This window comes from Falco cherrug, chromosome 5 (genome assembly GCF_023634085.1).
Source record: "Falco cherrug isolate bFalChe1 chromosome 5, bFalChe1.pri, whole genome shotgun sequence".
Taxonomy (NCBI): domain Eukaryota; kingdom Metazoa; phylum Chordata; class Aves; order Falconiformes; family Falconidae; genus Falco; species Falco cherrug.
In genome coordinates this window covers 51,228,243-51,248,171 of record NC_073701.1, presented here as the reverse complement: position 1 = coordinate 51,248,171, position 19,929 = coordinate 51,228,243, and the positions used below count along the sequence as shown (strand labels likewise).

The 19,929-nt window shown below is 37.5% G+C and overlaps 1 protein-coding gene and 1 long non-coding RNA gene across 4 annotated transcripts in view; one reads left to right on the top strand and one right to left on the bottom strand.

The window, feature by feature from the left end:
• TMEM117 (transmembrane protein 117) overlaps positions 1–19,929 on the bottom strand; it is a 234,591-nt gene that overhangs the window by 123,181 nt on the left and 91,481 nt on the right. For both annotated transcript variants that reach the window (XM_005444020.4, XM_055711850.1), the window contains exon 4: positions 1,814–1,913. In XM_005444020.4, coding sequence (XP_005444077.1) covers positions 1,814–1,913 — 100 coding nt within the window. The remainder of the gene's footprint in view (positions 1–1,813; positions 1,914–19,929) is intronic.
• On the top strand, positions 8,960–19,153 carry LOC114017223 (uncharacterized). 2 transcript variants are annotated; one of them, XR_003562134.2, is made up of 4 exons: positions 8,960–9,097; positions 10,874–11,007; positions 11,295–11,358; positions 12,624–19,153. It is a non-coding gene; the product is annotated as an uncharacterized LOC114017223 (long non-coding RNA). The 2 variants fall into 2 exon arrangements; XR_003562133.1 differs by lacking the exon at positions 12,624–19,153 and having other exon boundaries at positions 11,295–11,746.

The window sequence follows — 19,929 nt, the reverse complement described above, 5'->3', positions numbered from 1 at the left end:
CACTGCTAGAACCTGCTGTGGCACAATCCAGTTGTGCCTCCACTGCTGAACAGACCCGAGAGGGCTCTGAGTACACAGAAAAGGATCAAGATTCTCATGCCTCTTGAATCCAGCTGTCTCCATGCTTTATATAGTGCTGCATGTAACGGGTTTTTTTTCAGGGAAATGAGAAAAGAGGGACTGAAAAAATTGAACGTTACCTAATGTAGCGCAACTTGTATGTAATCTATCGCTGGAGCTCTAAGTCACGTATGTACAATGAGCATGACCTCTCTCAATTCAGCTTAGCTTATGCATCATCTTTCCTTCCATAGTGGGATAAAGCTGTGGAAGCCCATTTATAAAAAAGGTCATGCTAAACGTATTCAGAAGTAGCTAAGAATTTTATTACTGATTCACAAGAAAACCACATTAATTGTCAACATCAGTAAATGCACCAAGTCTGCAATGTCCTTACTGTAATGTATTTACAGATGATTTGCTCCATACTTGCTTTTCATGGCCAGTATTTCACAGAGCGTAATTCACCTTGGGCAAACCACTGACACATACTGAACAATATGCTGAAAAAATCCTTCATATTTTTTTTTCCCTTCTGTCAGTTGTACAGTATGTTCCAAATATGTGGATAGAAGACAAATTGACAGAAACTCAAGATTACCCTTCTAAGACTATTCATACAGTTTTATAGACTATAGTCTTAGCATCTTACAGTCATTCCTGCTTGAAACTATTCATATAGTGTTTTTTCCTAACACGTACCACAGTCCTAAAATTAATCCACCCTGGCTTGTTTCTTTGCTTATGTCAAAGATTGTTGCAGTCACTGACTACATAGAGTGCTGAGATCTTTTCCATCCATGTTTATGTGATATGCGATAAACATTCACCATCAAGCAATGTTCCCTGTGTTAATGAATTCCCCTGAAATTATATTGATTCTTTTGAGTAAACAAACAGGTATCAATAAATCCTTAGGAAAAAAAAATAGACTAATTAAAACCAATGCTGCAAGCTTAGAAATCATTGACTTCTTTCCTCAATCTAAATGAATGTTGCAGTCATAATTGCTAAAATTCTTACCAGCACAAATCATAAAAACCTAATTTTACTTTAAAAAAAGAAATTATTTTTTATCACTTTGTGTTTAAGAAATACTTTTCCTGAACAACAGAAATGTGTACATGCTTCATTTTGTTCCTTGTTAGTTGTCGTTTTCCAGATCTCTCTCACTAAGCTGATCTTTGGGTTGCCCATATTTCAAAGAGAACCTTTATAACAAATATTATCCAAGAAAACTTTATTCTTCTACATCCTAGATTAGACAAAGCTTAATCTGATAGTTTCATATCAAGCAGGCTACCTTCAGATTCTGGGATGTTAACTGGTTTGCTTGCTTTCTCTCGTCTCCATTGTTCTTTGTCACATCTTTCAGTTTAAATTTTCTTCTTTTTTAAATCCTTTTCATTAGACTTGTTCAACTCCAGCTGCTACTCACTGTTTCACCAGATAGCCAGTCATGATGTTATTTCATAGCAAAGAGGGGCCCCTGTGCTGTCCTCACAGAAGTCAACGGCAAAACTCCCACTCATAGCAGAAGAGATGAAATAATTGCTTTGATACATTTTAACTGAAACTCTTCGGACTCCCTGCCTCTATGCTGCTATGCCTTTGTTAACTTTCTACTTGTCCACTTGTCAAAATACTTCAAGAAATTAAGTTTTCTTTCTTCTCTTCTCCTCTCCTTTTTCCCTTGGAACCAACAAACATATTCCTTTGCTTTTCTTTAAAAATGTAATATTACATTTCTTACCATCCATGCTGTGACAAAATCCCCCATCCAAGTCCCAACTGCAGCTACCTTCATAAAATTTTCATTCCTGATGCCCATGAAGTCTGTTATAATGTATGCACTGTGGAAACAAGAACACAGACTGTAAGCTATACACGTTTGCTTAATTCACTTATAAAGAACTTGCTTTAGTGACAAAATTTATGATTAGCTGTGAAAGATTTCCCATTTCTTTTATAACGATTTTTTTCTGCTAGATCTTAGTCTTGACATTGAACTGAACCAGGATGGGTCAATTCCAATTAGAAATGGAAATGTGAATCTGATTTTACAGCCCATGTCTCTTCTGAAAATGCTAAAATAATGGTACGCAAAGGCTTTAGAATTATGTAAGGCTTCTGGAAATATAAACTATTTTACACTTTTTACCTCTTCCTTTGTAAAGATAGAATTGTAACATTCTCAGAATCGGTGACTTTGCAAAATCTTTATGAAGAAACCCAAAAATCTTTAAGTTCTCTTTAAAAAGATAATTGGGCCACCTGACTTTACCAGTTATACGACCACATGTTTTTTTAACACAACAGTGTGAGCAAGCTTTGCAAAAATTCAGTGGGATGTTGCTGTTTCTTGATTTATACAATGTATTTTCATAGATATATTTTACTGAAATCTAAAAGAAGCATTTTGATTCTTTTTAAATAATTTAACAGATAGGATTTAAAGCCTCACACAATAATTTTACCTCTACTTTAAAGTTCATAAAGGTGCTATAAGGGCAACTAAGAAAATAAAGTTACACGTGCTGGATTAAAACCTTTGTGGAAAAGATCATATTTTTAATACACTCACATCCTTTGCTAGAATTCTTTTATAGTGATTAAGAAGAGATGTCTCTCCTCAAGAACTAACACATCAAATAGTATGGCAATTATATTTTGACTTCCCAGGTGATAGCTTTGTTTTCAAGTACCTGTAAACATTTTTTGGTTAATGTTATGCCTATTTAAGGCGTAACAAGTGTTATGCCTCTGTGCACAAGTGAGCCAGTTGCAAGTAACAACTTCTCTAAACATTGCTTTTTCCATTATTCAAATCTTACCATTACCATAACACCAAATGTTGCAATGTCTAGGAGCTAACAGATCATATCCCTGCAACTGGATCAGGGCAAGCTGATCCCACTTTCTGGGGCAGTCCTGTTAAAATCTAAATATTTGGTCAGGATAGAGGATCTTGCTAGTACAAATCCATGCACAGCACTGTATCACTTTTTAGACACAAGTTAGTATGTTCTAAAGTAGAATTATTAATGTCCTTGAAGAGTTTCATGACACATGTAAAATGGCATACCTTAATGGCTCTTTTCATTATACACATTGTGACCTTTCAGCTAATATGTCACTAACATATTAGCTGAAATGTGGTTTTTTTCATCTGTTGAACAGCATATGAATGCTAGCTCAGATTTTCTGCTGGAATTAAAAAAAACAACAGCACTTTTTTTCCCCAGCTATTGTTAATTCCATTCCATGTTGTTAATAAGATCATCAATATTCTAAATTCACTGTGTTGTAAATAAGTATGTAAGAGCACAAGACAGCCACCCTGGGTCGGCCTAAAGTCTCCCTCTTCCAACACCCTGTTTCCAAGCAAGGGCAGTAGCAGACACCTAGGGAAGACTGTGCAAACAGGCAAGCACGCTCCTCCCAGATATAATCTCCCAGCTTCTTTATAACTGGGAAACATTTGGAATTCCTTTTTTTCCTGCATCTTGGATATGCCATTCTTGTAGCACCTGTGAAGGCAAATAATTTTCAAGTCTGCATTTCTTAAGAAGGTGTCGCGTTAACAAAGAAGGCATGATAATATATGTCAGTTGTAAGGACTGACCCCCAGAAGCAAACCATATATTTATCTTTTTCATCAGTGTGAAACACATATGAAACCCTCACAGTTCTCACCTTTTTTATTCCCATTTGTCATATGCATTATACATTTCCATATGCATTATACATGATTACTGTTATACAGAAACTAAATGAACACTTGCACAACATTCCTGAAAAACAGGCCACTGGGGTAAGTCCTATAGCCCCATCGCATGCAGTGGGGCTGCCACAGCCACCCATGGCAGGCTGATGTATGCGCGATGGGTTATCCGAAAAGGCTGAGAGGTCACTGATCACTGAATGTAGGTATTAACAAGTAGAAGAGATATCAAACCAGACTTAAGCTATCTTTTTAATGGAAATTGGATTTCTCCATGTAGTCACTTGTTTTTATGCATGTTAAAAGTACCTGAAGGCTTCTAATAGGGTCAGATGAGCAGGATGCAGTACTTAAATACATAGAAAGGCCTTCAAAGCACCAAATAATCCTAAAAGTCCTTTTTTTAATTTGAAACAGACACATTTGAAACACGAAAGCATCCAAGAAGCCTAGTATAAATTGCGCATCACAGTCTATAAGTAATTAATGCCTAAATTAAATATGCAAATTGCCAGATCTTCGATTAGAGTTAAAATAGCATATTATTATAAAGACACTCTTAAGAACATAACCTGTGCATATTTTAAGTGCATTTACTAATTAAAATACAGCTACAACTTTTTATGGAATGGAAAATATTTTTAGCACTATCATTATTAGAGATAGCAATGAAATACACTGCTATTTTAACTGTTTTCTTAACTATTAGCATTACATCCTGTGATTTTATGCTCTCTGCAGTATTATTTCCTTTTCAACACACAAAAAGAAACTGACTTTTATAAAATATGTTTTTTTGGCTCCTAAAAATGAAAACCCCCTCCATTTTTAATTTCCAGGTTCCAGTAATTTTTAGGTTCTAAATATAAATGAGAGTAGCTGACATTTCCAAAAAAGCCATGCTTGCCTGATGACATTACCAGGATATTTATTTTAACAGTACCAAAAGTAAAATCAGTTCTATTGTGGAAAAATCCCTGCTTTTTTCTAGCTTTAGATACTGATTAGAAAAGTTTTCATGAATTAGTTACTCTGCTTCCTGGCTAGGATGTATGTCTGCACCTTGCAGGAGGGCTAATAGCTGCTGGGTTCCAGTTAACAGTCATGGTCAGCCCAGATTTCCTATAGCTTGTCAAAAGGCTTCTGTTTGCTTCTTCAGCTCTTCAGAAATGGACAGGATAAGCGTAAATAATTAAAGGCTGAGAAGCCAATACTTGTGAATGCAACAGATAAAGGACAAGTTTGTGACTGGGATTTGGGACAAACCCACTATTAACCTTCAACAGTAAGACTAGAAGCTGCAAAGCCAGGGAAATTGCTCTTTGCAGGCAAAAGTCCATGGAAGGACAGAATAGGACAAAACAGAGGAATCAAAAGACAAAAGAGACTTGAGACATTTAGTTCTATGACAGAGTCCAAAAAACCCTGTCATAAGGTGCTGGCTACATCCCTGTTGTTGCAACAGGGAGGTTAATAAGAGTGAGTCAGTAAGATGTACGAGCCCAAGGTACCTGACCACTTTTCTGGAGTTAGCAGCAGAGTGTGAACAGAACAGACACAGAGGGAAACAACAGCACTAGTGCAAAGAAATTGTTCAAAGGAACATGTCAGAGCATTTTTTTTTTTTAAAGATGGATAACACTTTAGCAGCTGCTAAAATGATGAACAGTCTTAAAGCAAATGGAACATTTTTAATTTTAAGTTGGATAAAGAAATACAGGACACTGTGGTGCTGCCAACATTGTTCTAGGGACTGGAATAAAATTCATGACTGAAACTCAGTGCTGAGATGGTGTTTTCTTGACCATCACAGGAATCTAAAACTGGGACATAGCTTCAATTTAGACACTTAAATTTAAGCATAAGCCAGGGATCCAAACTCTCAATGGAGTCTAGTCAGAATAGTAGCTGCAGATTAGAGCATGATTCAGCCTTATACTACAGCAGCAATGCTGGGTCAAGGATTTGTTTGCCTTATGCTACTGCAGGGTGGCTAGCATGTCAAAACAGTATGTTCACATATCAAAAGGCATTGCTAAGCCTATGCGACTAAATAATTCCAGGTGCTGTGACATATCGTGGTCTCCAGAAAATAATCCAAAGAGACCTGGATTGCGGCGAATGAAGAGACGGGACGCAGGTTGATGCAAGCAAATGTCTATTGTACAGAAGCACGAGTTTATATACACTTTCAGAAGCTGCACGTTTTAAACAGATTGGTTCTTGAAGCTAAGCATTGCATACTAGGCAATCCCTGATCGGTGGTTAACTACCATCAATTAACAGCAAGGTGTTACCTTTCCTTGGTGCCATCCATGGCGCCATCCGTCCCCCACTCCCCTGTGCTCTGTATCATGTTGTTGTCTAGACAAGCTCGAGCACATTCCCCTCAGCTAACTGATTGCCATGCATGGTCCTAGTTTCCAGCCCGCTCCTGCACTGGATCTCTTGTAAAGCCTGTGACATATCCGACAACCAAGATGCACGCACTGCAATGAGAGCACAAGACACTTTAAGGAGGTTTTAGTTGCCTTTTAACGCCATTTTAGCCACCTTGGTGCATCTTGACTACACTTTGTCTGGGTCTTTATATACTCTAGAGTATTTAAGGCACTGGGCCAGCACATAGCACGCAGGGCATGCTCTGTACAGTCTACAAGAACTGTACCCATAGAGTGCTTAAGGCTCTTTGAAAAGGAAGGGCGGCCTAGATATCTTTTACGTTAAGTGATAAAAAGTCTGTACATGATCTGCAGTCTGATACATGCTTTTCTGAGATGTTTTTTATTATCTGGCATTGCCCTTAAATAGCTGATTATATGGAACTCATCTTTCCTTGGTGCACCTGACAAAGTGAAATGCCTTAACAATGACCAGCAAGTGACAGCACGGGAGTTCATGCAGGCTGCAAAGACGTTTGTGTTTAGACATTGTGCTACGAGCTTCTATTACTCTTAATTTAGCAGAGAGAGTGTGAGAATAACTGAAAACATACATAAAAGACTGCAGATACAGTATACAGTCCTGATCCATATTTGTCACTCTAAAATGACAAAACAGCAAATAAGACACTTGGTAGCACTTTGCTCAGCTGAAAAGCTATCCTTTTACTGCTAGGAAGTGAAGTCAGAGTCACAGGGGACTGGAAGATGCACAGAGACAACAAGACCTGCTGTCCTATAAATTAGCATATCATAATGAGAATGGCATAATGCATAGCTACCTACAAACACTACAGAGAGCACAACATCTAATCACACAGTCCCTAACCATGCCCGGTGAACATTTCAGTGGTACAGATGAAACTTTTTCTTTGACACCAGAATAGAGAGAATTAAGAGCCACTGAGCCAGGGATTTCACTTGACGAGATGTCAAAGAGGTAACAGCCACAAGAGGCTCAGCAGGCTAATCTCCAAGACACAAGAAAACTAGGATGCAAAAAAGGCTTGGCCATAGCAGGACAGATCCATGGCACAGTGCAGACCACCTGAGACTGATGCTGTAACTGGGTACTGCTGGTTGGTAACTTATTTATACATGGGTTTTTGAAATCAAGGCACACAACTGTGATTCAGAAAACCTCTGCTTATCAGTCCACAGGCCTGAGGGCTGCCTAACTTACTCCGGGGACTTGGCTTTTAAAGCTCCCAGATCATTTAAAGTTCTGCTTTTAGGCATGCACAGGAGCAGTTCACTCTCGACAGGAATAAGCCATTTGGCTTCTAGCTCACAGCCTATGTTGATTGATACCCATAAAGCGGTTATTCCTCCACCCGGTTTGCCTGCGGAGCTCCATCTGTGAAGTGTTTTGCAAGCCTGCCTATAAGACAAGGCCCACTGAAAAATGCAGCAATTGCATTTACGTCTGTTAATGTAGAAGAGGTGTATGCACATAACTTAAATGGTAGGGAACACATGAGATCCAATCCTTATTCCAAGGGATACTGATTCAACCCCTTTCAAAGTTAGAGAATTGCATCTCTATCACTCACAATAAGAAAAGGTGACAACCAACTCCTATTAGGACAGTAGTTTTCTGTATATGGCACTCTCCAAGAGGAGAAGAAATGTGTGTTTCAGCCTCCTTTAGGTGAGGGGTAACAGAATTAGTGATTAGATCACAAGTACAGTCCTAATTAAGGTGCTTCAAGCAAGTTGGAACAATTTAAAATATATTTCTGTCCTTAATATAGCTTCTTTATTGGAAACAGTAGGAGTTGTTTGCTTCTTGTGTGGGGTTTTGTGGATTCTATGCCAACAACCGTCAAGCACTTCATTCCCAAAAGAGTCTGGACCTCTCATTAGGGACCAGGTAGCATTCATACAGATTAACTTTTGCCTAATGATGCTAGTCTTCCTAGGCTGTCTTCATAATCAACGATTTTGGCAGCAAAGCAGGGCATTAATTTAGATGATTTTCATGCATAGCATCACTAAGGACCAAGAGCTTACTTCTAAAGAATTTGCTAGAAGTAACTCATAATGGCAGGGCTACTGCCAGGGGATGTGAGAGTCTGCATCTCTGCTGGGAAAATCTTAGGGATCTGCAAATTCAAAAGTGCTAAGGACCTCCACTAGGGGAGGAATGCAGCCTCTCCAGGCAAAAACTAAACTTCAGTGAGTGCTGGCGCATACCACCAGCAAGTTTAAATGACAGGATTTGCTACATTTTATGTTAAACCTTAAATGACATCAAAACAAATCAAAACCAAACAGTGGCTGAGTTGGGAATTGAACCCAGATTTCTCCCCTCACAGATGAGCAACTTTCTCCATCATTTTCTGTGTTGATGAAAATGCTGTATTAACCCTACAGACTCCACTACAAAATACTTCCTATAGACAGCATAGTCTGGGAAAAAGGCATAGAAGGTGCCTGCCTGATGAAAGAATTCAACAAATAAATTTGAAAAATCAATTATATCCGTGAGTTATCTTTTCAAAATTTTCCAGGATTTTTGCTGTTGTTATGCGATATGTATTATCAGATGCATGTTCTGTTTAGTCAGGCAAAAGAAAAACAAAAGCAGCAGAGCGCAGTTATCTTCCTGCAGCAAGATTACATGACGCAGCCAAGGACAGGCTACTCGAAATACCTCTAATGCTATTATGCTAGTAGATGAAAGCTCACCTAAATATCCACAGCACCACCTTACCAGCCCCCACCACACACTCACACCAACACAGGCACTGCAGCTGTTTATATGTAGATGTTTATGCTTCCACTTAAACTCTATAACCACTGCATAAGTTGCTTTTACTGAAGCAATGAAATAAAGGGTTGCCTCTTACATGCCTGTTTGATAGTACAGGTAAGGTTTACAATATTTACTTTCTGCTAAGTGAATTGTTTATTAAAAATTGTTTTAGCAGACAATCAAATTAAGAGAATTGTGACAAGTTAAGAGAACCATGTCACTTTATAGCATCTCTCTTAACAGGCTAGTAAAATTCTGCAATTAATCCATAAGACTGTAGTAGAAGGTGGTATGTTACATGCCTTATTTAATTCACTCCATTTGCCTACATACTATGATATCAAAAGTTTTACAGTAAAATTTCCAAAATGCTAGCACAGGTATCCAGGATCACAAATAGAACAAGTGCCTTGAGCATACCCATTTTGAGGGTTTGAAGAAGGTCTTAACTCATCATACTGTAACACTGCAGACATACAAGTTTGTAGTCTCAGCCCTTGGTGCATGCATCCTGAGAAGGATAACTAGCACTGATTTTCAGCAAGTTGCTAAACAGCAAGCTAAATTATACACACGTACACTGAAGAAAAACGTATGTTCAGAGTTCCTAAAATTTAGAAAATGTTGTCAACTGCTTTTTGGGTTTGGGTTTTTTTTTGTTTTCCATCTAGTATTTTGTTAGATGTTGTAGGTTTGCTTCTCTTACAACACAGATAATTTTTTTGATGACATTTAAAAATAGCTACTAAAAACTGAAAATAAAAAATTTGAAAGTAATGTTAACAGAAACTAAGGAATATAACAGGCAATGTGTTTGGGTGAGTTAGGCTAGTAATTTAGCAAGAGAGGTGCACAGTAAAATATTTTCTTTTAAATAAATATTTGCTTTGGTTTTAAGTGTGGTGAGATACTGGTAAGAATGACTTTGAACAACGCTGCACTGGCCGAACAATTCACAATGGGATGTGGCTTACACGTACCCATTCCCAGCACTGACATTTCAGTACAGCTAAGAAGGGGTAATGACAGATGTGCAGCAATATTCTCAGCACTGGCAGTTGCAAGAAAAAAATATGATTAATTTAAAAAAGAGAAAAGAAAATTGTTCATATCATTGCCAGAACATATACAAAATTAAATTATGTAGTTGGAACCTTACCACTTTGAGGGCTTTGATAACATTTAAAACTTGTGAATTCCAGCAAAAGCTTTCTACTTTCTATCCATTTCAGTTTTAGGGATGGCAGAGACGTTTCAAAGCATTTTTATAATGCTGAATAAACTAGTAACTGCAGTATTATTGCTATTCAGAAAGGGGAAAATAGAACAATTTGCAACTGGTATAAAACACTGAATGGACTCAGCTTGTAAGTGGCAGCCAAAGTGGGAAAGCAAAAACAGAAATGCAACTTAACAAATTTTAGTAGAAACTTGTAAAGTTGCATTATCTGCTAGTACTTACATATTAATCATTCTTTAACTTATTAAACTTCCCTGAACCATTGATAAACAGAATTTTTAATAAATCAAAACAATGAAATGCCAGAAATCCACAAACAACATGTCATTAGTTAATGAATTGGAACTGAGGGAACAAAGAAATGCCAGCAAAGGATCTCTACTGACAGATTCTTAGCAATCATAACAGAAAAGAATTTGAGCTGGCTCTGGAAAAAATTGTAAGCCCATAATGTAAAATAAAATTTTAATAAATATAAACAATTCTTATGACTTTACTCTTAATTTTTTTTTAATAGATTTATTTTCCTTGTTTAATGACAATATTTCAGAGCTTTATAAAGACTAATACAAGTTTGAAGTTCAAGGGTCTACTGTAGTGATTGGGTGAAGCCAGGACTATGTGATTTTTTTTCAACACTTTATTTTCAGGAACCACCAACACCCAGCAGCTGAATGACAAGTGGCCAAAGGATTGTCTTTTCAGCATGGACCAGGAGACTTCTACTGTTTTGCATAACACTGGAAAACACAGCAAGAACCCATATATTTTTTACTTCAATGAGGTGAGATGCTTCAATACAGCAAATGTTGGACCAGTATTTTGAACCTCTTAGATGAAGTCTGAATTTGAGAAGTAATTAGAAATACAGATGAATGCAGCCTGCACACGGATGCCCATTTTTAAAGCAGTGGAGAATATGACTCACCTTAAAATTTGTATCGAAGTATGTAAATGCATGCTGGAGAAGTGTAATTGCTGCTAAATAGGCTAAAATGATTTGTTTGGGTTTTTTTTCTTACTACATGAGTACAGTGTGATAAGTTTTAATTTTGACATTTTTGTTTCCAGGATTTTGCTGCAGGGACATGTCAGAGCATCTGAAGCAAAGAAAACATCCTCTATAGGCCAAAAGGTGATTTCCCTGACATACAGGCTTTAAATGCTACTTTAAAATTCATTCACATTAACTTTTATGTAAGATATGAAGAATTCGATTTGGCTTGTCTGCTTGTACTGCCATAGAATGACTATGTAGATCCTGTAATGACTATTTTATATTATCCAAACAAATCTGGGACTTTGTATCATGATTGTTCAAATTGTAGAAAGTACTGCAGAAGTGTCAAGTTTGTAAAACAGGTGATTCAACCAAAGTGATTTTTTTTAAAGTAACTATTTCTGTGAATTATTGTCAATAATGATAAATAATATTCAAAATTAACAAGTCAGGAACAAGACCAGTTGGTGATAACATCTGATACTGAATGGATGGATGGTGGGGCAGAGTCCTGCCACCTTGCATTGCAGTAGTATAAGTTTAATAAAAAAGAAAACTGGCTAAGTAATACCTGCCTTGGAGCTTGTGGGATGTTTGCTGAATAAGGACTTCATGGAAGTTTGAGACTTAGATGAAGAATTCTTAAGTATTAGATTATTAACAGATCCATTAAATAAGTGATTAGTAATATTTAAATAAAGCATGTAAAATCACAGAAAACAAATAGGTTGGAAGGAAACTCAAGGGATGAACTCATCCAACACCTCATACTACATAGGGCTAAGTGGCATTAGATCAGATTGCCTAAGGCCTTATTTATGGTTATTAAGTTACATTTATTTAAACTTATCTATTTATACCTAATTCCTTTACCAAAAGAACAGTTAACATTACTTAATTTTTGTCTGAACAAGGTTTAAAAGGGCACTTTACCACTGATTGTTCTGGGTTTCTAGTTCAGGTGGTATCTTCCGATTATGCCAAGATCTCATCCATTCAGCTCAATGCTAAAGCAGCCAAGGATTTAGCACACAATACTTCTATGCAAACAGCCAAGATTTTCCTCTTCCTATCCTGTTACTAGAGTTCAATAAAATACAGTATATGCTGCTATACATCACCCCACACAGTTTGAAGAAGGAAGACAACAATTCATTTTTAACTCCACATCATTACATAGTTTAGTATTTGTTAAATATCCTCCACAATATAAGACAAATGTTAATTATTTTATATTAATATGAAGAATACAGAAGTTAGCCATACACACAGGCATATATTGCTTATGTAGAACATAAGCTAATCTTTTTGGCATTGAGAAACTGAAAAATCAAAACACTAAGAGTAAAGTTAAATTAAAATACAAACTGTTTCCTGTAGCATCTTTGTATTGTGTATAGGCAAAGCGGGAAAAGAAGTGGAGCAAAGGCCCTTGGAGAATCTCTGCTCAGATGGTCCTTCACAAATATTGATGGCTCTCACACAGACTCCGTGAATTCCACCAGTGAGTGCTGATGCCAAGTTACTGAACGCTGAATTTGACAAGGGCCACAGAGAGACCATCAATCAGCCAAAACCAGAGAAAACCACATGCAACAGGGGAAACAGAATATGAGAAAGTAATTAAGAGGAGGAAGGAGGGCAGGAGATCCAGGAAACTGGAATGGCAAAGTTGATGGAAGGGAAATGACAAGCTGAGTATACATAGAAACGCAGAAATACATTTCAAGTACAAAAAAAAAAAAAATGAAAAGAAAGAAAGGCCAGAGCCCAGAATGGAATGGATGTGGTCACAATCCTATTTGAGGATTTTAGAAAAAGTGTTTAGATTCAGCTGTATTTTGCTAGTCCTTTTGTAAAGGCCCAACTGTCTAGAATCTCAGCATTGCAGAGCAAATCTCATTGCAAGAAGAAAAAGAGAAGTGAGAGATGCTTCCTTCCTTGAAAAGTACTCAGTTAAAACCTTAATTTTCAAACAAAGGAATAGGTCAAGTTTTCTATGTTATTTTAGTGCTTATAGCTGCTTACAAATGCTTTGCTGTGTTAGAGTGTGGGCAGATAAAGGGAGACTGAAACTGCAGTTTGTTCAAGGAATCAAGAACATATACCAGCCCAGAAACCAGTATGCAATGGCACAAATAACTGCACAGGGGTCTTACGAAGATCGAAAATGGTATTAACATGTCAGCCTTACTAGGCTTTTCAAAGAACCATGCTGGCAGAAACAATTCAGCCAAAAAAACCTGACAGTTTATTCACATGGAGAACAGATACTACAACTTGATACAGCCACAAATGAGCCCTAAGAACTTTCTGAAGAACTTCCTCTGCAAATTGTTTTGAAATATTATCCGAGTTCTACAGTTTGCATACACATAGCCAATACTCTGTTGACAAATCAAAATGAAATAGGAAACTCTCTGGTGAGAAGAAATTCCTTTAAAGCTACAGGTGCAAAAGAACAGGAACTGTCTTTCTGTTATGTATGTTTGGTTTCTTATCTGCTGAAGATGACCAGTGTGTATCAGTCCCGTTGAAGTCTATAAAAGCAGACTGAGATACAGAAATTGTGGAGCTGTTAAGAAAAAGGGATTTACCATGCTCACAAGTACCTTTGAGAGAAATGGAAGGAAAACGTAGCATGACAAACTCAGGAGCTGGTCTGAGGATTTGGTTGTCTTCTCTCATAATGTAATAACAGCAGCAGATTGCAGAGCAGATGGAGAAGAACTAGACTTCAAGCAATGTACAAATTAACAAATTGAGGAGATTGCTTCTTTACTGTATTACTTGAGAACAGTATATAAGGAACAACTGGGTCTAGGGCCAGTCATCTGACAAGAGCTGGCATATAATCACGGCAAAGAATCTCACAAGGAAAATGCAGGGAAGACGACAGCCTGTTCTTCCACTCCTTGGCTGACAAAGCAAACACCTTTATCGTGACTGCTTGACCGTCCAATGGCTGATATACACTGAAAGAGTCCAACACTGGATCTGCTATACATTTGCTCCTATTGTACTAACCTCTACATTTTCTGGTCCTTACACTACTCAGAATTTTAAATAAGTTATCATTGAAATAAAGGGGAAAAATTGTCAGAAGCTGTTTGAGGATTTTATCTTCAAGACAACATAACTATTGCAGACTGTTTATTTTACAATACAGTCTTCTTTTAGTGAATTGAAAATGACTTATCAGAACACAGACACATCAAAACCACACACTGGAACTGTTTGCTCAGGCACTATCACTTGCAATATAACTTTAAGGCACACAAATGGAGAAGAGACACAAACTGTGGTGTGAACTGCATCCTCAAAGAAGATTCTCCTAATTTTTCCCAAGGACTAGCACATCACCAAACAATGGGGAGAGAGGTATACGCATGCATATTTGATACCCAGACACTAAACTTTGATAGTTTTGGCTATATTTTTAAGGTCAGTTAGTTACAAATACTGGGTTTCATCTCAACTACAGACTTAAAAAACAAAGCAAACTCAGTTTCAGCTACTAATTCTAGGATCGTCTAGAAAAGTCCACTTCTCTCTACAGTCAATGGAGAAAAATAAGCACCTTACAGATGTAAATAATCTGACTTAGACATCTGCACTGGGTCTGGCTGGAACGCAGTTAATTTTGTTTATAGCAGCTGTGTTTTAGATTTGTGACCAAAACAGTGTTAATAACAGACTAATGCTGCCTACAGAGGCTAACCTGCAAGAACATCTCCAAATAAGATGAACCATCTTTTGGAGTTTTCAGTTCAGCTAAATTTAGAAGTAGTTTGTTAACTTTAAACTTACTTTTGTTGGGTTCTTAAGCTATGAGATGACACAATATAGATTTGAGTTTTAATACTGGCATGGTTGAGATCATTAGACTGAAGGTCTAATGTCCATAAGATGTCTGTGCAACACAGACCTCAAACCGCAACTAAAACCAGTGAGATACTAAAGCTGAAATACGCACTTTGGGAAAATACCACTAACTGAAAAAAACTTACCTTTTATTTAGACATAAGGTTGAACAAGACATTTCCAAATAGTGTAAAAGATAACGTGATAAAACATTGCCAGTAAGAAGCCTTTACAAGAATGAGTAAACTGCAATTAAGATTTCGAAGTACTACTGTTAAATGATAACCTGATCCGGAAATAGTTTTATGCTGTCTGAAAGTTATCATCCACACGTTACAAGCTGAAGCAGAGTGTCATTAATAAGAATACCTCAAAATCTTTATATTGGATGCACACAAAGCTTCAGGAACAATGCCAATGTTTTTTACAGTAAGTATTTCCTTAGTTTACTTATTGATTATGTGAGAGATTTTGTAATGAAATTGATATTCTATATTGATGAGCAGAAGAAACAGAAGGTTGCTTAATGTCTCTGCAGAGCAATTATAAACCGTTCTCTCTGCTGCAGAATAGCCACTGCAAAAATTCTCCCTGCATTCTGAAACCAATTGAAGATGTGAGAATGGCTAGAAGTGCCTGCTCTGAAGCAGACAAGGCAGAATGTAATTCTTCTGTTAACAACCTATCTTTTAAGCCTTGTACATCAATATTCTGGTTTTTTTAAAGAAGATAAAAGATAATAAACAGCTCACTTCCAAGCAGTAATGGACACACCACTGTGAAGGTAGAAGGCAGTAAAATACTGTGAGACCTAATCAATAGAAACTACTGGATAGAGGTAGACTATGATTAAATTACCATATTTCAGGACTTTCTAATCCCATTTTTGTAATTAAAATTTAAATACAACTTTCTTCAAAAATTTATTATTTTCAAAATCAGTATTTCACTAGCTGTAAATCAGGTATCATGTCCACTTCATGTTTTTTCAAAAGTCTTTTTCAAATGTTTACACGTGAACCAGAAAGACTTGTATCAAAAGTCAGGTCATATCATTAAATCAGACATAATACTACACACCTCCTTTTGATGTATGTATTGGCTCTGGCTGGGATGGATTTAATTTTATAGCAGCCCATAAAGTGCTGTGCTTTGCATCTGTAGCCACAATGGTGCTGCTAACACACCAATGTTTCAGCTATTGCCGAGCAGCACTCACACAGCATCAGGGCTGCCTCTCCAACCCACCACCCAAAAGGCCTGTAGGCTGGAGATAAGCAAGAGGCTGAGAGGGGACACAGCCAGGATACCTGATCTAAACTGACCCAAGGGATATTCCATACTCTATGGTATCCTACTCAACAATAAATGGCAGAGGAGGAAGGAACATTCACGGTTACAGCGTTTTGTCTTCTGAAGCAACTGCTATGTATGCTGAGGTCCTGCCTCCCAGGAAGCTGCTGGACATCTGTGTGCCAGTGGCAACCAGGGAATAAATTTCTTCTCTTTAGCTTTGTTCCATGCATGGCTTTTTCTTTTCTTACTAAACTGCCTTTACCTCAACCCATGAGCTTGTCCATCTTATTTTCTTCTCCTGTCCTGCTGAGAAGAGAGCAAGAGAATGAGAGTGACTTGAGGGGAGTGTGTCTGGCAGCCAGCCAAGGTCATCCCTCCATAATGTTCATGCTGACTTTCTAGTAGCAAAACAGGTTCACAACCGATAGTACTCTGATTTCATTTTAATATTACTTTAAATATTACTAAAGCAACATTTCAAATATGAATCAATGTAAAACTTCTGGTAGGATTTTCAAAGATGTCCAGCACCTACATTCATCCTATTTAGCTCTTAATAACATACTGTTAAAATAAATACAATTAAGAGATTTCAAAAGAATAAGCGATCTTCATTTGCTAACATCACTTATTTAGAAAACCAATACCAACAGCTGTGTAAAATTCCATTTTCACATTTTGTTCAACTCACCTTAATCTAGATAGAAGTACTGCAATCCTATCTACAGACCAACCTTACATCATCCACTTTTGTCCACTCTCTGGGTTGTTTACAACATTTAGGTCTTCAGTTCAAAATCTACAATTGAGAAATCTCAACATTAATAGGACAACGCAGATGATCTATTAAAAACCTAAGAAGTATCCCCATGTCTGTGAGTTTATCTCCTGCAATGTTTAAAGAACCTTTTCTTATCTTCATCCGAAGCCTGGTCACTCAGTAGTCTGTCAAGTTTGTGAACTGAAATTCCATTTCTTGTTCTGTACTACAAATGAAACCAAAACCCTCTGCTAGGTAAGAGAAAAAAGAAGGGACTGTGACCATGTCTCTTTTAATTTACAGGCACACTGCATTATAGTGAGTCATCTTTTTAATTTCCCCAAATGCTGTATCTCAGAGCTGGCAGGAGATCTGCCTCTTACAGGAATCCAGTTCCACTGTTTCACATCCAGTTTTCACATTTCCTGTTATACTAGGGGGCGGTCATTTGCCAGCACTTAAAGCTGATGGCTTTTTACTCTTTTCTGTACCGACCAGAATTCAACTGTTCTACCGGTGATTCTTTATTCAAAATAAAAAAGCAGGCAAGTAACAGTGCAAAAGAATGAATTTTATGTATTTTCATATCATGGAAACATAGAACAAATATAGGTTGGGAAGAACCTTTGGAGATCACCTAATCTAAACTCTTGCTTGAAGAAGGGCTGATTTCAACCTGACCAGGTTGAGGGAAGCAGAGGATCTTTCCTCAAAAGAAGAGCACAGCCCAGACTGTTGCTAAAGTTCCAGACCTCCCCAAGGGTTGCAGGTAAGAGGCGAGGAGCAGCACGAAGGCTAGCTACCGTTACACTGAAGAGGCCACTTGGTGAAAAACTGCTTAGGGTTTCATAAGGACAACAGTATAAATATCCCGGCCCTCTTTGGCAACTTGGATGACCCATTTCAGGAAGACTGACAGCAGCAATCACTCCAAAAGAAAAGTTTACTCCATGCTCTGCTGATTTAATTACTTTAAATGAGTTTCAACTGATCAGATTTGGAAAGACAAAGACAAACTGCTCATCTAAACTTGAAGTGAAAGTTGTCTTTTTTTGCCAGAAATAATTTTGCTTAGTAGCAAGGTTCTTTGTGATAGGCATTCTGAACCGATGAAAGTGTCACTCAGTTTTTGAAAATTTCAGATGAACTACATTCTTCTTGGCAGTAATCATGTTGTTACATAAAGAAAAACACAGTTCAAAGTAAAAAGAAATGAGTTAACTGGCTTTGGAGTGAAAAGCCTACTAAGTTTTCACATTAAACAAGGATTTACTACGAGAATGATAAAGAAACAGCTATACATTTGGATAGTTAAAAAGGCATGATCACTGGGCTGGCTTTGGTCTTTAACTGGACTGCTGAAAGAGAGAGTAATTAGAAAAGAGAAATATTTAAAAATTGCTATTTCCTTAAAGGAAAACAAGGCTTTGGTATTAATTCATCACATTGTAAGGAAGCTTTTCTAAGGCCAAGAGAACTCTCTTATAAGCAGATCACTCAGGAGTGAAAGAAACATGAGGAACATACGGGTCTCCTCCACAGGACAGTTGGATTCTGAATGTGCTGTGGATATGATACATGTCCATTACTTTTCCAACACACTGTTTCACCTCATTCTCTGTAATCTGTTGCAGGCTTGACAATGTCTGGCACAGCCCCATATCCATACTGCAACCAGTATGGCTGGCTGTAACAGCAAGTACAGTGTTGCCTTGTTATGCAAAAGTACCTGTGGGAAGACAGCATTAGCCATATGGCTTTTTTCTGACAGAAGAGTAACTTAGGGTTTGGAAAATAAGTACATGAACTCTGCTGGTATCATGCCTTCAGTCTGCAAGAAAAACAGAACAGAATTTTTCTGCGGGTTTTATATCCCTTTTCCTCCTGCCTTTTGTTTACCGCAGCCCTAACAGTTGGCTTGTCGTTACATGCATCTCTGTCTCCCAGGTAAGATTTAGCTATCAGCGCTTCCGTTTCTCACAAAATGTTATCTGACTACCGTGACGTAAAAATGCAACCTCAAATGAAAATTTATTTATAGAAAATACAGAAATAGAGCCTTTTTGCCTGAACAAGTGATGTTCATTAAACTTCACCTCTATAACAGTGTAATGCTTTATTTCTTTTCCATTATCTTTTAATTGCTGACTCTGGTATGTAGAATCTAGTTTCAGACCCTTTTTCCATCTGCTTAACATGAGAAGCAAATCTTTCTCTGTTGAAATCAGTGACTCAGTAATTACTGTTTACAGGGTTGACATTAAACCAGGTAAATGAGTAGCAAGGTTTTACCTAGTCACAACATAGAAAATTGTTCTTTGAGTCAAACTGGAACTAAAGAAACCCCAAGTGATTTGGCCAGAGGCAAGGTATGAAACAGTTATGCTTTGGAAGCACTCCCTTATCAGGGATTTGTTTTCATTAAAAAAGATAGTGTTTCCCTTCTTACAAAAAATTTGTAGCAGAAGTGTCTCCTCATTAAACAAAAGCAAACAGTTTACTTCAAAACAACAAAGACAGAAAAAACTGCTTTTGGAATGGGACTGAGAAGTTGATCCTGTCTCTAAAACTGAATGGACTGCAGAGACACTCAGTAGTTTAACTCCTTTAATTCCTTCAAGAGAGTACCGTTTTCTTGATGCTGCCAGCAGTGCCGGTTTGGAACAAATGTTAGCTTTCGATATTCTCAGATGACCCCCAGGGCAGAGACTCGAAAGTGAAATGGCTTTTATGTTACCGGGAGCATTTGTTCCCACAGCTGGTGTGGGGATAAATTCCCCAAAAGA